General features: G+C 43.3%; 1 protein-coding gene across 4 annotated transcripts in view; it reads right to left on the reverse strand.

Annotated features, from left to right (window-relative positions):
• vdrb (vitamin D receptor b) overlaps nucleotides 1-17,341 on the reverse strand; it is a 42,719-nt gene that overhangs the window by 22,112 nt on the left and 3,266 nt on the right. For 3 of the 4 annotated variants that reach the window (XR_003751463.1, XM_028999181.1, XM_028999182.1), the window contains exons 2-6: nucleotides 6,847-6,991; nucleotides 3,455-3,585; nucleotides 2,320-2,504; nucleotides 1,430-1,529; nucleotides 367-547 (exon numbers count right to left, since the gene is read on the reverse strand). Coding sequence is in view for 3 of the 4 variants with exons in the window: in XM_028999181.1 (XP_028855014.1) it covers nucleotides 367-547; nucleotides 1,430-1,529; nucleotides 2,320-2,504; nucleotides 3,455-3,585; nucleotides 6,847-6,989 (740 nt within the window). In the remaining variant the exon portion in view is untranslated. Of the gene's footprint in view, nucleotides 1-366; nucleotides 548-1,429; nucleotides 1,530-2,319; nucleotides 2,505-3,454; nucleotides 3,586-6,846; nucleotides 6,992-16,637; nucleotides 16,656-17,341 lie in introns of those variants that run through there. The other variant, XM_028999183.1, reaches the window with a different exon arrangement.

Genomic DNA, 17,341 nt, shown 5'->3' on the forward strand with positions numbered 1-17,341 from the left:
CTCAGTTGTACTTAAATATATTTAAGTGTAAATATATTTAGAAGTGTAATAATGAGTACATTGACGTATAATAAGCTAATTAAACTTTAATTAACTGTACTAAAGCAAACTTATTTTTACTTGGGTAAACAGATATCAGCCTGCTTTACAGGTGCGTCTGTAAACAGTTACATTCCTCGGTGTTGCTTAGCAAGCATTTGTCTGAAATTTCAGAGGGAAAGAAGACATTGTGTGTTTTGTAAAATGTAATATCATATGTAGGGCTGTGCCGGCACCTGTTGATATTCAGTATATTGGCCGCCCGTCTCATGCGATACCTGTTAAACCTACTGGCGGGTTTAATATGATCAATAATAATGAATGTACCTGAAGCCGGGGATCATCTTGGCAAAGCCGATGACCTTCTGGATGCTGTAGCTGACGAGGTCGGCCAGGTGAGGCAGCATGGAGAGGCGCGAGTTCTCATCATCAGCGGAGTCTGGGCTGGAGCCCTGCTCCTGGTACATCATCAACAGGCTGCCCAGATTCATTTTACTGTCCCCAGAGTCTTTTGGGAAGGGCAGAGAGTCGCAGAAAGAGCAGGAATAAAAGAGGAGAAGACAAGAACATCAATTACAGGCCATTCCATCCCTCTTCCAACAAGAACATCATTCTGATCAAAACACACTCGCACGTATCAAAAGCTTTTAGCTCCTAAATTTGGGGCTCCAAATACACCCATGTCAGAGACTAATGTTCCCTGGCCATAACAGGGACTAATACCGACACAGCAGTGGGATGCGCAGACGCGCATGCACACACTCACGCACGCGGACTCCGCTCAAAAACAAAGTGGGCTGAAAAAAAAAACATGAGTATCTCCTGTTCCCAGAGCACATCATAACCATTACTATGATTAACCGAGCGCTTGCTGTTGGTACAGAGAATCCCTCCGGCTTCCAGGTACCGCGCCCTATGACTAAATGCAGACGCAGCCTCCACCACGCCGGTAAACAAAAGCAAAGGCGTTCTTCCTCACTTCAGCCTGCATCAGAACAACCTTTCATCTTGACAAAGAAGGGAAGATTCAGTGTGTTCTTAGATGGCAATGATTCACTGTTCATTCGTATCACTGGATAAATGAGGGTTTTTTTTTAGTGAATAAAAGAACAACTTCTTTTCAGAACAAGTTCAGTTTCTCTGGATGCAAAATGAAGTCAAGTGAAAACTGCTTCATGCTCTTCTTCTACCGCTGGGGCATCATCTCCTTCAAACTCTCCATTTACATTCGCGTGCATGCGGAAACGTTCCTGGCCCCAGACAATTGCCTGATAAAATTTTCCAGCATTCCAAGTCTGGCATGCTTTCATACATAACAACAACTGGAGTGGTCGTGACTGTCTAAAAGTGGTTCGTGAGTGAGTGAGTACCTCTGTGTGTGTGGGTTTACCTGGAGAGTGGCTAAAGGAGTCTGAAGAAGCATCGGACAGTGAGTGGAGGGAAGCAGCACGGCTGGCACTGCGTGTCACTGGTCCCTCTCTTACTGGAGGCTAAAGACACACACACACACACACACACAAACACACATGTTTTTCTTTATAGTAGAGACTGTATGCGTATTTTAGAAAGGTTTTGTTATCAGTGGAGGGTCCTTTCACCAAGGAGCATCTCTTACTCAGACACAGAGTGGCGACAGCCGTACATGAGAACATTTAGTTTTCAGCTAAGTGAAAAAATGATAACTGGTGAACAAAACTGGTCACCACAAGAGCAGTCAACAGCAGCAATCATTTACGATCCAGATGTTTTAGTGTGCAGAGTAATCGCTATTATCAAAATGTGTTTTCCTCTACAGTACTGAACAAAAAAAATGTAAAACTGTATTCTCATTGGGTCGCACAATGTTATCTGATGGGAAAAATACTATGAACAAATACACATTATAGTAAAACACAATGATACAGAGAGTAGTTAGACCTTGCAAAAACAATTACTTCTTGGAAAAATTATTTTGGAAACCACAAAAAATGAAATATTATGCATATCCAAGATAAGCAAGGCCTGAATAATAAATTCTATGAATCATTTTCGTGTCTCTCCAAGAGTCGGGAACATAAAGCATTTTTTTGTAAGCTTGTTTTTATGTTTCGATACCAGTGAGAAGCTCCAATTGAAATCAGTCTTGCACAGAAAGAAAGAAAAAATAGAAGGAATACTGATCATACATATCATTTTATAATTTCTTCCTTCTAGACGTCACACTCTTTACATCTTTCATTCTGTCATAGAATTTTGAAACGCAGCGCCAATCATAACAAAAATTTGAGTGAGGCGACGGACCCTGAAGCGCGAGAAGTCAGAGTAGGAGTCGTCGTAGGTCTTGTGATGCGCCTCCACCAACAGGGCAATGATGTTCTGCTGCTCCTCGGTCAGGCGAGGCCTCTGCGCCTCCTTCATGGCCTCCTCATCCTTCCGCTTCTGAATCAGATCCTTCTTCCTCTGCACCTCCTCATCTGTCAAGATAACTGAGACGCGGGACAAGTGGAAAATGAGTTACCCGCCGTTACCCACGGGGTTCCAGTGAATGTTTTTTAAGCCCACTGACTGGTATGAATTACGGCAGGCATTATATTGGAGCAACACATGAGCACCGCTCTGAGAAATGGTTCTGTGGGCGTGGATGCTGTGTGTGTGTGTACACGTTTAACCACACATGAAGAATTAAAGATCAACAGTCTTTATCAGGACGGCAGTAAAATGTATCTAATTGTTGTGCTGCTGACCCCCCGTTGTGAACAGAGGGGCACACTGTTCCTACAGACGCGCTGTTGTTGTGGCGACGGCAGCGCTGCTCCCCTCGCGCTCCCTCTCCTGCAGGAGCTGCCGGCCGAGTGCGACTGAATCAATGGAAAAACAACAGCGTTTTACGGCCTGCCTCACGTTATTCCTGCAGCGCGCACGTGGACCAGCTCAGGAATTCAACAAGCACGCACAAACACACACACACACACGCAACACATGCACCCGACAAAGGGACAATGTCCGGATTCAGGGGGGGGGGGAAGAAAAGACAAATAGCGCCTTCTGTTTACAAAGGCTGGGAGAAAGCAAACGGAACAGACTGAAGTCCTGCCAAACCACCAGCAGGTGTCTTAGGTGAAAGGTGAAGAGCGTAAAGAGCTTACATATCTGTCTCACACACACACACACACACACACACACACACAGACACAATCAGGCTTTAGGAGTTTATGGATTGAGAACAGCCTGGCTAGGTCAGTAGAGAGCTGAAATAGCAGAGGTAGGGAGGAGAGAGGAAAAAGTGGATCAAGACAAGGTCAAGGAATAAAGTGGGAAGGGAAATAACATATATTTTATTGTGCACCTATAACATACGGGGGTTAATGTTGCGTTCAAATGCTAAACCAGCAGTGGAAGTGGGATAGAGTAAGAGTAAAGACAGTGAAATATTTACACTCTTTCATCATGCCGATGTCCACGCAGCGTTTGAGGCGGCAGGCCTGGCAGTGACGACGGTTGTCCTTGGTGATGGTGCAGTTGCCATTAAAGGGGCAGGTAAAACTAGCTTTCCGCTTCATGCTCCGCCTGGGGGAGGAAAGCGAGAGGAGCGAGAGAGAGGGAGAGGTTGGTAACAGTGTCAGCAATTGAGGGGGAAAGGTCACAGTGAGCAAAAATACACACTCCACTCAACCCCAATGAGCAAACACCCACATCTGTCAGTGTAAGACATTTACAACAAAAAGCACTATCTGTGTGTACGTGTGTGTAAGCGTGTGTGTACGTGTGTATGTGTGTGCGCACACACCCTGCATTCAAAACTGGCCTGGTCTGGTTTTAAGAGGTTGTGAATTGTGTTAGTGTGTCGACCAACCCCCAAGCATTCAGCACAACTTCACTATTTCAACCTTCCAGCTCATTTGACCAATAGGATACGTCGCTCATGAGTTTTTCCAATCGTAGCTGCTGTCACTACTGAAGTTCTGCCACAAATGTGACACCATTAACTAGCTCATACGGTCAGGTTCAGAAAAATTGGGACATTTAACTGCATAATTTCAATTTTAATTTGATATTTACATCCAAATCAGGTGAATGGTGTAGGAAGTTTGTATATGTGCTTCCCCCTTTTTAAGGGATGAAAAGTAACAGGACAATTGGCTGCTCAGCTATATGTGTTATTTGCTCATTATCCCTTTAAAAAAGGTCTGTTGCTGTCAACTCTCAATATGAGATCAAAAGAGCTGTCACGATCAGTGAAGCAAGCCATCATTAGGCTGAAAAATGAAACCAGAGAGATAGCATTAGGTGTGGCCAAATCAACTGTTTGGAACATTCTTAAAAAGAAAGGAAACACTGTTGAGCTCAGCAACACCAAAAGACCCAGAGGACCACAGAAAACATCTGTGGTTGATGACCAAAGTGAAGAAAAACCCCTTCACAACAGTTGTCCAGATCAAGAACACTCTCCGGGAGGTGGGTGCATGTGTGTCAAAGTCAACAATCATGAGATTGTGATTCAGAGAGTTTGCCATAGGAAAGCATCAGATTAGAGTTGGTCAAACATCTAAAAAAGCCTTTACAGTTCATCCTATGGACGGAAGAGACGAACATCAACTTCAATACCAGAATGATAGGAAGAGAAGAGGTAAGAAGGATAATTCCTCATCAGTTAAGCATGGTGGTGGTTGTGTCATGGCACGGGCTGGTATGGCTGCCAAAGGAACTGGTTCCCTTCTACTTATTGATAATGTGACTGCTGAAAAGAATTCTGAAATGTTTCGGGAAATATTATCTGCTCATATTCAGCCAAATGCATCGGAACTCATTGGATGGAGCTTCACAGTGCAGATGAACAACGACCTGAGGCATACTGTGAAAGCAAGTGTTTAAGGCAAAAATGTGGAATGTTATGCAAAGGTCAGGTCAGTCACCTGATCTGAATCTGCAGAGCATCACTGGGGATGTAACCCAGAGGCTGGTGATGTCCAGACTTCAATTGAAAAACAAACTGTTCCCCATTCACCTGATTTGGATGTAAATCCAATTAAAGCTGAAGTGTGCAATAACAACACATTTCATTATGGTGGTGTATTTTCTCTCCCATTGGCAAAAGCTTTATTGAAATAGTCTAATGGCTTTTCAGTTAAACAACATATCATGGACATATTATTACATACAGTATTAAATATGTTTCCACTTATATTGATGTTCTTGATACATGGGCAGTCACAAAACATTCTGCTAAATGCTGTTTTATTCTGCTTGAAATAAGATGGCTTTTAATGAATTACAGTGAGAAGTTAATTACAGTGATATTACATGGCAATTTCCCCTGCAAAAGATACCTAAAACATGCTTTGCAATGTTTTAGAAGGCTGCTGCAGACCCAACAGTGTAGAACGCAACAATTTCAAAAAAAGCCTGTGAAATGTTGGCCCACAAAAGTTATGGAATTGTGCTAATTACATCACATGACCTGTATGAACATGCCCATGTTGTCCATTGAAAAAAAAAAAAACATTCAGTTGGGTCTCACTGGGTCTCCGGCACGCCCACAGCTCAGTCAGCGGCTGATCTGGGGTAGGAGCTTACACTAAATTAGCTTGTGAAGCAGCAGTGAGGGATGTAATTAACACATGCTCTATCATTTGATAAGTGAGTTGCGCCTCAGCCCTTTTTGGGTGGCTCGGAGTTCATCTGCCTTAAAACATGGAGCAAACTGTTGGGCAAGCAGATGAAGTGTGTAAATGGTTACAACAGCTGGATTAGATGCGGTCAACTGGCTGTCTGCCCGTCCGTCTCTTTACTTTTTTTGTTTATCAATCACAAGGGGAGGCGGAACGTGGGGTTTCATTTTTCAGGACCAGAGGAAGCGAGTAATTAAATGTGCGAAGCTGCCAGCAACCACTTCCATTACAAAACCGCGGATAAAAATGAAGATAAGACCAGTGCAACCCCACCAATCTTCAACCAAAACATGAACAGAAAGCATTTGGCAGCAGTGATTTACACACGGGTTACAACACAGAGCAAAGAAACAGCAGGATAAGAAGCACAAAATGTCTATGTTCATCAGTTTCCAATAATAAATCAATTCCGAATTATTTGTTGACATCAGAAAAAGTGATTGTTAAAACATCTGGCAAGTGAATCACACTTTAAAGATAAAGGAAATAATAAGTCCAGAATGAGCCATAACTTATCATACAGGCCTGACCTGTGCATGTGACTAAAGATAATTCTGCTATACTGCTAAAATATAGATGATTCATATTCAATGTCATTTCACTTCGGTATAATGTGGAATACTTGTTTGTGGTTTGTCCGGATGCAACCATCTTGGATACAAAATGAATAGGACAATTCGGTTTAAAAACTTCCATTCCCATGAATTACATGATGTACTCAATATGGCCAAATTACTCTTTTTCTTTTTAGCATAATGATGTTTACTCGGTTTGCAGATACATGCTTTTGAAATTTTTATGGAAAAAAACTTTATTGAAAATAGGTCAAATTGATCTATTCGTAGAACTCATATTGCCTGCACATCCTGAGTCTCATGTTGGGGCATGTGAGTCAGGTCATGAACGGTTTTGATTGTGGTTTTTAACCACCTAATCTATACAGTTCCTAAAGAGCAAGATTTGGAAAACGTGACTTTGTCGGCTTGCCTTGGTCTTCTAAAACTCCACTTGGGTTAAAACGCTGCCTACGTACACTGAAAGGCAGCTGGCACCAAGACAGCACACGGCACCGAGACAGGAACCATGCCCTTGAGACGTGTCTTAAAGAAGAGCACTGGCAGGGTGGCAGGAGGGCGGGTGTGTGAGCGTGACAGTCTACCTGAAGAAGCCTTTGCAGCCTTCACAAGTCATGGCGTTGAAGTGGAAGCCAGTAGCTTTGTCCCCGCACACCCCGCAGATGCGCGGGACGTTGCGATCAAACTCATCCTGAGCCTGAGACGAAGTGCTTACAGCAGTCTCCATCACTGCAGAAAAAGAGAGAGAGAGAGAGAGGTGGAGTGAGTGAGTGAGTGAGTGAGTGAGTGATAAGAGATTGTGAAGAGATTTACAACTTGGCCCTGTCCACGGTAATAATCCTGGACTAAAGACATTAGCTTGCAGATGCTAAGTCCCGGGCTTCCTGCTCTCCTGTGTTGGCCAGCACTGGTGATTCAGGCAGCTTATGTGGGCTGTATGGACATAAGGGAGATGGAAAGCGGGCCAAAAATGCAAGGAAACGGGAAAGCCCCTCATTCCAGGGAGGATGGAATTGGGCCGTGCTGAGATGCTGGTATCTGTTTCACCCAAGTGCGGCCTTTTTAAGGAAGAAGCGCGTCGCCACAAGACTGGCGTCCCCGTAAACACGCTCTCGCTGTTTAATTCGAAGCATCTTCTCGGCTTCCCGCTCCTTTCCAGCAAGTCGCCAAAAAAACTGAAATAAAGAGCCGATGGGCCGTCAGCTGCCATGGTGGGAACAGCCAGCAGGCAGCGACGGAGAAAGGAGCGGTTTGTGTTTCAGAGAGTTGATTTAGGCCCGTACTTCTGTCCCGCAGGTCCGAGTGATTTAAGACTCCATTAATGCACACTAAATTATTACCAATATTACAGAAATGTTCATGATTTGCAGCCTAGGATCAGTTCCGCCCGTCAATACTGACGTGACGTTCTCATACTAGCAGCCCTCACCCCTCCACAGGTCTAGGCGGTGACATCGGTAGTGACATCACTGCAACAGATTACAACAGTCGATAAGTATCGATACAGCCAGAGTGCACTAGAGCGCTGTTAAGATCTCGAGGGTGATTTTCCTGATGCTATATAAGCTGTAGTGCATGAGGAGTGTTCAGAATGAGAAAAGAGCTGTCAATCATCCCCACTGGCTCCTCCCACTTCAACCAAGTTCATAAAAAATCTCTTTTAAGTTTATCTTCTGTGTGTCACAAATAATTCCATACTCACAAAAAGTAATTTATTGTCTATATTTGTTTATTTCTGATGATAGCAAACATGACCCACGTGTTATGTCTTATAATTGAGCCCCTTAACACGAGATGTATGTGTGTTGGGGACATGATTACATAGAGCCTCCTCGACGCACGGCAGTCTGCTCTTACCGCGAAAATTAGCCACTTGCACCTAGACGAATTGGGAACACTTCAGTTTATTAAGTTTTCAATAAGCCACAGGAGGTTTCATCCACCCCTGGTACACAGACCACACACTCGTCTGTCTATTCTCTGTATTACACACGCACTCATTCTTTTTAAATTCTGTTTGTTATTCTGATGTTGCATCAGGATACCAAACAGAATTTAATGCAGCATTAAATGTGATATAATTTATTCCTGAAGATCTCATTGAAACTAAGAAACTACAAGTCTATTACTTTTTTCAATGGCAGTATGAAATAAAAAATATATGTATAACATATTTATTCATAGTTATAACAGTGTAAATTTTGAAAGCTGTTGCTAAACTGTATATATAAATATTATTCACAATGTATAAAAGTATGTCTGTAAACCTCAATTAACCTTTTCTGGTCAAAATATGAACACGAGTTAAACGGACAGAAATAATCAGGGAATTTATAGCTGCTATCATTCTAATACCAATCAGCTGTGGGAATTTCAGATAAGAAAATTAAAAATTAATTTGTTGTTTGTGATAATGATGACACCACAAATTCCCTGTGATCATGACATGTTTAGAAATAATAAAAAAAGAAAAACTCAAAAGTACAATGTAAAGATTTTTTAAAGCAGAAGAGAAAATGTACTGTCTAAGTGTTTTAACATTACTGCTGTCTGGAGAAAATTGCTTTCAGTTCCTGCCTTTGTTTTCGGCTCTAAAAAAGAAAGGAGTTTCTCACACAGGTTTACGTGGTCAGCTTGATGCAATAGAAACAAAGGGTATCGACAGATTTTGTCCCTCCTAATACTGACATCAGATGAAATAATCTGTTTGTTTGCATTTCAGAACGTAGTATTTCATTCTGTAAACGCAAACGGAACTAAACCGTAACAAATACAATAACAAGTAATATATTTTAAATGCAAGAGGAAAAATCTCCCTGCATCTCTCCGCCTTTTCTGCTGGACAGATCTGCCCATACATGCAGGCTTGTGGCACACAGTGGGGTGGAGTTCTCGGGATGACTCACGTATAATGGCAAACTCATCCTGGAAAAGCTGGCCACAAAAATTATTATTATAAACGTGCAGCTCCTCGTGGAAAAAAACAAAAGGCAAAAAAAAGTGTTTTGCATAATTTCTGCAGCAGAGTGCAAACCAAAAACTTCTAATCTTCTGACTGAAACAACAAAGCCAGTCCTGTTTTGGTCCAAATGTGTGCAGTTTGTTTTGAGGCAGCCATAGAAATAAAGAAAAGTAAGCCAAAATGTTTCTTTACCAGTTTATATCAATTTATCAATCATTTATTTCCATAAACGTTGATCAGTTTCATTCATTTCATTAATTTACTGTCAGACATGTTCTACACAATTTTCTTTCGCAAAAGTAGTCATTTAAAGTAATCGCTACTTTAAAAATGTGCCCATTTGTACACCACATGGGCACAATTTGCCCTTAAATGTGTCCATTGGAAAATGGGGTTCCTGGCATTTCGAGAATAATTAGAATTTTTCATCTCTACTCATTTTGACATTTGGTTTATAGAATTTTACTGAGGACGTTACTGAGGAATAATATGTCTGCAAGGGAAATTTACAACTGGACTGTGGACAGCTGACAATTTTTACAGGCCAAACTGCACGCTGACACCCTGGCCCTCAAGTTTAATGGCACATTTGAAGCACACCTCAGACGGTCCTTTAAAAGGGGCTGGTAATCAGATATACACCTACCCACACTCAACACAATACACAATAAAATGGCCCGACAAGTGTGCCTTGGCACAAACAGCGCACCACGCGCCATTGAGAGATTCCACTGTTGGTTTAGCATTTTGTTGATGCTGGTGGAAAATGGCATCTCAGTTCCAGCTTGGTGTTTATACCTGCAATAATATTGATGATTTAAACAAGTATTGCTGTTGCTGTAATGAGCCCTCAGCGAGTAGGTTAAAGGAAAACACTGTAAAAGCTGTTTCTCCACCAAAACCATTTGCATGGCTTCTCTCATGGTTTTACCGTGCTTTGAACACCTCGTCTGCCTGTGGTGTTTCCATTTGGCAGGACTGTGTGCCGCCTTACGCTGGACCCGCCCCCCCCCCCTCTCTCAGTGTCACAAACCACATTATATAACTCTCAAACACATGCTCGGCGTGGCTAAAAAAAGTTATTGTAGTGAAATATTCAACATGGTTCCTCAGAGACGTTTCTGTCTCAGTTAAGTCAGAACACTGAACAGGAATAACGCAATCATCATTCAGTCTTTTAACAGCGTGCTAACTTCATCGGAGAACCTGATTTAGAACCCAGTTCCCCTATAATGTTTGAAAGCTTTCGCTGAAGTATTATCATTGTAAAATGACAATTTGGATTTCAATAAATTTTTTAAAAGACGAAAAAAAATGTAATGTGGGTTTTAATGATACATTGAAGACTTATTCCTGCAAATGTATCCCAAAATTTTCGATTCTTAAATAATTTACATTTGCTCCACATTAAAAAAAACAATCAGAGAAATTAATATCTCACCTATTTCTCATTTGCAAAAATGAGGCCACCAGGCTACCTCGTAAAAGTGCCTGAAGGTGGATTCTGGTGTATTTTATCGTCACAATAGCTAGACGTGAGTCTCCCCTCTGCAAATCTCAGAGTAAAGGCCCTTATTCTCCCGTCTTCTCCAGACCACAATTAACAGAGTGCCACGGATGACCCCTGACCACTTTTAGGAACATAGAGCGAAAAACATGTTGTCCCACCCACACCTCTCTGGACCTGAGCATGGGGGATAAAGGTCACAGGAGGCTTAACCACACGATTGTGGAGTAAATCATTTAAAAAAAAAAAAAAAAAAAAAAAGAGCAGGGGGGTACGATTTGCCAGCTTCTTTCTCTCAGAGCGCAATCCTCAACAAAAGTGCTAAAAATGGCCGAATGAAATGGCGGATGAGGTAAATTATGAAGACGTTATGGTAACGGCACACAAACAGTGCGTTTTCAGAACGCTGCGACATTTAAAAATGTTTTTAGGGGCCCAAATAACTTGCAAGGCGACGTCTCATTCTCATTAGTTCCATGTGGAGTTGGCCGTGGCCGGCGCTGACAGCTCACATTAGCCTACTTACACTAACAATTATCATATTTATACAGCAGCAGGCCTTGGTGGCGGCGGACAGGCCCAAATTCACAGGACACCGCGTGCAAACAGGAATAGCATAAAGAAAATAAATAACGGTTCTGTACAGTTCCGATGTCACGTCTTTCCTGTTTGCGTTGGGAATTCCATTTTCTTAGGGAAATTTTATTTTGTTGTCTTTTCATCCCAACTTAGGATCATGGGAATAAAGGATGGTTTGCTTTTTTTAGACTAAAGCACAGATTACATCTAACACTCCTCGCTGGCCCATAGGCTGTGGGGAGGCATTTGCATAGCAGCTCCATACACGGAGAACAGAACCATGCAGGAAGTCCCGTCTGACTTTTCCACACGGCTCCGGCTTAAAAAGAGCGAAAGGTCGGGAAAGGAGCAGGAGAACAGGCCGGACAATGTAAATGTTTTGCAAGCACTTTGCTTTTCACTCGGAAAATCACCATGCCTGTAGGCCCCGCTAGGCGCTTGTCAAAGGATGTAAAGCTATACATTGTCACGCTGCATTCACATGTAACATGACTCAGAGTGAAGGTTTCGGGCCCGGTTTAGACCCTTTATATGCTAACATGCGGCCAAAAAAGAGGACAGGAGGCTGCAACGCCGAACGACGAGTTCCGAGTGAGAGCAGCTGCTGCCAACAGGCTGAAGTGATTCGATTCATTTCATTCTGCACAGTCAAGCCAAACATGGAGTGTAAAGATTTGGCAAATGATATTATGCCAGAACATATACTCGCTTGTTCTCGCTCGGTCTCTTTTGTTCATACATTAAATCACAAATGATCTTATTTGACATATTGTTTGACATAAAATTCATTACAGTAAACACAGGCATTTTAAATTATAAATTAGCCTTATTACAAGACACACTGACAAACTGAAACTACATTTTCGATGATAAATTAGCCTATTAGTAAAGAGGGTGGGGGACAAATATGTAAAATATGAATTGTTCAGTGTATAGATTGTTCTAGCCTGGTCTGCTGTCTAGACACAGTCTAGACATTGGGGAAAAAAGACAATAATCTGAAAAACTAAACAAACTGAAAATATTATAACTACTCATATTTCATATGTCTCTATCTATGTTTTTAAAATGAAAGAAAAAAGATAATCAACATAATCGATTAAAAGATACCTGAAGAGCTAAGATCTGTCATTAAACAATTAGTAATTAACCTTAATGCTTATCTCACAAATGCACACTTCACGTAACAGATGCTAAGCTTTTCAGAGAAGGCTGCACACCACCTTGTTGTAGGGATATATCCAGGTAACAGCATCACGCCATCATGTGCCCATTTTTATGGCCGTGATTGGGCGAAATGACACTCCATTAAATCATGCTTCATCCTCATTCACCGCAATTCCCTTCGCACACCCGTGAACAGCCACAGCTCGACGTTTTCTGTGTCAGCGTGACAACAAATGTCCTTCGAGATAGTGCTGGTCCGACCATTCACCTGCCACATAGTCAACGCACACAGGCCAAGAGGTCGTGGAAGTGGACTAAGTTTCCATTATCACGCACTAACATAGTCAATACCAAAGAACAAAGGTCCTCTCTGGACGGATAAACATGTAAAGGTCCTGAATTGTTCCGCGCCATAAAGTGATGTAATAATCTTTGTGTTTGCCTTTGAATTCCGTGTACTATCACATGGCACAATTAGCATAGCGCAGGCGCTGACATTACATTTAACATTGTGAGCACAGGCCTCCTTTAAAGTTGTGCGCTGTATTGTAGACAAATAGAGATCCCATCGCACATGCAAAACCTCAAACCACCACCTGATATCTGACACATGATATCGGTGCAGCGAGAGGAGATTAACGGAGCCTCGGTTTATAATTTGGAAATTTGAACCCAGCCGAGGCCACAAATGAAATGTTTCACCTTTGAAGACCAAATCACTTGCCAATGATTGGATTTGCCAATGTTTTCGTGAAATATAAAGGGAATTCCTACAATGTAATGTTAAATGTGACAGGGGTATGTTTATCACTTCATTTCACGTTGTCTGGAAAAAGAAAATAGCTATGGTGGCTGCAGCTCTCGGGAAGTTTATTTTGTGTCAGCAGTTATGAAACCTCGTCTCTCGCATTAATGTGCAAAATAAAGTCAGCCGGCAGTGCTGCACTGATTGGACTCAGACAAGCAGACCAAGATTCTTTTAAGCTTGCAACAGTCCAGTTAAGAGATTTTGGCGATACCCTGCTGATCAAGGTCAGTCAGATGAGAGCAAATAGCCAATGGATTACAGCATCTCCAAAGCCTTATTCACATTATGCTGGACTGAGAAGAAAAGTGGTCCAATAAAATCAAGTGTCAGGACAAGACGCATCAGAACTTGCTGTGTATGGGGCTATGAGGCTGCATGCTGATCTGAATGACCATGCTGAAACCTGTTAGATCTTATGGCGAAGGAATGGCTACAGGAAGCAGAGCTGCTGGAGGCTGGCCAATGTTCTTCTGGTAATTCTTTTGACACCTACCACCTACCTAAAGATTGCTGTGGATGACATGAATTTTCATGGTGAGTATTCCCTGATGGCAACTTTAGCAGATCTACTGGTAATGCCTTATGACAGACACAACAGGAAACCTGCCGAGGTCTTGTGGAGTCAACGTCTCAATAAATCAGAGTTTGTGGTATGAGGCAGACCTACACAATATTTGGCAGATTCTTTTTTAGGTGATCCTTCCATGTGGCTCAACCATTGAACGCGGCCATTAAATGTTAAAGTAGTGGAGGCAATGATCCAAAGTGTAGTTGAAACGCTTCCCTAGCTCACAGGTAATTAAGATTTGATGAGCACTGCTGATAACACAAGCTCACAACTGCACACACACCATTCTGCGAAACCTTTTGCCTGGTTTACAAGGTTGTTTTGATGTTTGCTTTCAGACTGTGCCCCTGGCCTTTCGATGGCTTTTGGAGGTCCTCCGTGGTTGGGTTGTTGGTCAGGCAAGGACGTTTCTGCCCACTGTGTTTTCAAACCGGAGCAGGTCAAGTCGGAAAGTCACTGAGGGAATCTCTCTGTCTTTCTCTGACATTCTGACATTCCGATATTCCAGCATTCCGGTCCCTCACAATGGTCCAGTGTTCTGGATTCCGGAAGCTGGACTGGAGGGGGATCAGGGTGTCGGGGGTTACATCACAAACAGGCTGTTCAACACACAAACTCTCAAAGAAGGAACAACTGGACCTTATAAGACAGAGGCGAAACAACAGTGAATGGATCCTCCAGCATGCAGTATCACAAATATGTCTTCTTATCTCTATGGTGAACCATTGACTACCTGTCAGAAACTCCACAAAGCATGAATACAACACACAATGCACTGTGTGTGATAGTGTGCATTTGTGACTGAGAACCTTTTTTTCCACAGAGTCTGCAATCTGGCCATTGTGTCAATTGCTTCTGCAGGACACTTGCCAGAATTGAGATAGCAGCCTAATGGGGACAGGAACCGACAGCCAGTTCTGAAGGGGAACGACTTACAAACAAGTAAAAACAAACGCTCTGTTAAGGGTTCTGAGAAGAATAAAGAACCAAGCTAAACAAATTATGGAGGGTGGGTTCGGTGGATGGCCGAATCGGAAGGTGGCCGGTTCGAATCCCGAACCGCCAAGGTGCCACTGAGCAAAGTTAAATGATGGGTTAAATGCACATTTCCTTGTGTCACCATGTGCTGTGATTTTTCACAACGACAATCTCTCCACTTTCACTTACTAGGCTATTATTCCAATCTATAATAAATACACAACCAGGTCTTTGTTTTCCATGCCCATCCTACTGGTAACAACGAGCTCTTCCCCATCAGCAGACTTCTAGTAAACGTTTCACTCCTGTACACCATCACATGGCACATAAATGACTAAATATCCCCTATTCCCCAAGCCTCAGGCTACCCTGTCCATTGTGAGAATTTGTATGATGGATCAGGTAGCTGGCACAGATTGGGTACTGCCAGTCTTTACTTTAAAATTACAGTGCTATTGATAAAAATACCAATCCCAAGAGCGTGAAAACATGGCCAGCAATAACTGCAGGTCTGATTCAATAAACCCAACCACCCACATACTGACACACATACAAATATAAAACTCTCAACAAGAAATCTGCAGCTGTTAACAAGCAGATCTAGCAAGCCGTGAAGAGTCAGCCAGAGCATGCCAGGTCACACTGCACCGGGTGTCCGTCTGCACGGTTTCACCACCAAATCACCACTCGGCTCTGTGAAGAGCATCGCTTCGCCCCCTCACCCACAAAGACAGAGTCTAACAGAGTCCACTCCTTCTGCTCCGCCACCCACTGAGATCATCTCACCCACCAAAATTAATTCAGCATTTTCCATTCATCAGCGGGCCACTTGGAATGAAGAAGGGAAATCTTTAGATTACAGTTCCTCCTAGGGTTGTGGACAGTCCGCGTCATGGTGGAGCATCTGGAGGAGTGCAGGATGTTGAATTTTGACCTTGCTCTGCATCATCAAATACATGGAGACAACAAAAGCCTTGACAACTGACTAAGTAAAAAAAGAAACCCAGCATTTGACATTTCTTCATGGAAGAATGACGCATCACCATTCCATGGAAATTAAGATTTATCTATGGGTTGCTGTGGTTACTATGTAACATGTAGCCATGGTTACACCATCCTGGCTACTGATGACTACTGTCTTCTGAACAGTGAGTGTCTGTGCTTTCCAGATATCCGACCACCCTGAATCCAGGTGCCACGCAGGTTTGGTGGGTGCACATGAAAGTTTCTAGTGGATTCCCATGCAGCACCATACGGTCACCGTTGTTTGCATGTTGTGGCTGAGAGACGCAAGCACCTTATGGAAAAATACAAGAACCAATAAAACAGGGCTCCCGTCCAGAGTGAGGGAGTGAGAGAAGGAAAAAGAGAGAAAATGGATGCTGAGAGGGTTTTTTTATAAGCGGTCATTAGACATAACTGCACACAGACAGGCAGAGACAGATTCACGCTGCAGGAATTCTAGCGATGAGCTAGCGACCGCATGCGAACATACGGAGACCTGAAGGAATGATGACCAGTGCTATAAAAGCACGAAAAAAAAAGAGAGAAAAGAGCAGGAAAGAGGGTGCAGACAAACTGTCCAGAGAACTTCCTTTGCACACATCACATGACGCAATCTTGCAAGAAAAAAAAAAAAAAAAATCCTAAGTCTTCCTTTGCCTGGACTTGAAAAGAAACTGAGGAAAAGCAAGTATGGAAAGCGAGAGAGAAAAAAAAAAAAGGAAGGCGAGTGAGAGGAGAGAGAGAAGGGGGGAACGAGGGAGGGAGAAGAGAAAACACAAGGCAAAGTGTTGTAGTGCATACCACTGGCTGGGTCACCCCGCGTCCAGAACACACATAAAATAAGCGAGACCTCAGATGAACTCCTACGCCGCTCAACTGCGCTCCTTATTTTCGCTCCGGGACGACAAGGCCGCCTCCTTCGCCAGCGCCGAACACACATTTAGGCGGCGGGCGCAAGCACGGCGACGCGCACCAGCGAGCGCACGTGCGCGTGGGTCATGCTAACGTGCGGAGAGCTTTAGCACATGACACACACACACACACACACACACACACACAGTTGCGCTTAATTTACTAGCGCTGCAGTCCGTGGACGACATCATCACCCCTCCATTCATAAAACGCAACTTACAACCGTGCCTAAAGCCTGCTTGTCAACGCAGATCAGTAAAAAAAAAATGCATATATGCACTTAGAGCCTCCTTATAGTGGAAAAAAGGGAGAAAAGGGGACAAGTGAGAATTACTGACTGAAGTGAGAGAGAGAAAATGGTTCTGGCTCAGTCCGGTCCCATCGCGCGTTCTCGTTGCAGTCACACATCCCTGGGCCCACCTATCGCATGCAAAACACATGACTGGAAGCGCAGCGCCGAGCCCTCCTTTCCCTCCCTCCCCTTTCCCCGTTCGGCAAAAACGGAGGGAGGGGTCCCGTGTCCTATGCTCCACATCCACCAACCAGGCCCAACCCCACCCCCAGCTCCCTCCCGTTGTGTCTGCCCTCTCCCT

This window comes from Denticeps clupeoides, chromosome 12 (assembly GCF_900700375.1).
Source record: "Denticeps clupeoides chromosome 12, fDenClu1.1, whole genome shotgun sequence".
Taxonomy (NCBI): Eukaryota; Metazoa; Chordata; class Actinopteri; order Clupeiformes; family Denticipitidae; genus Denticeps; species Denticeps clupeoides.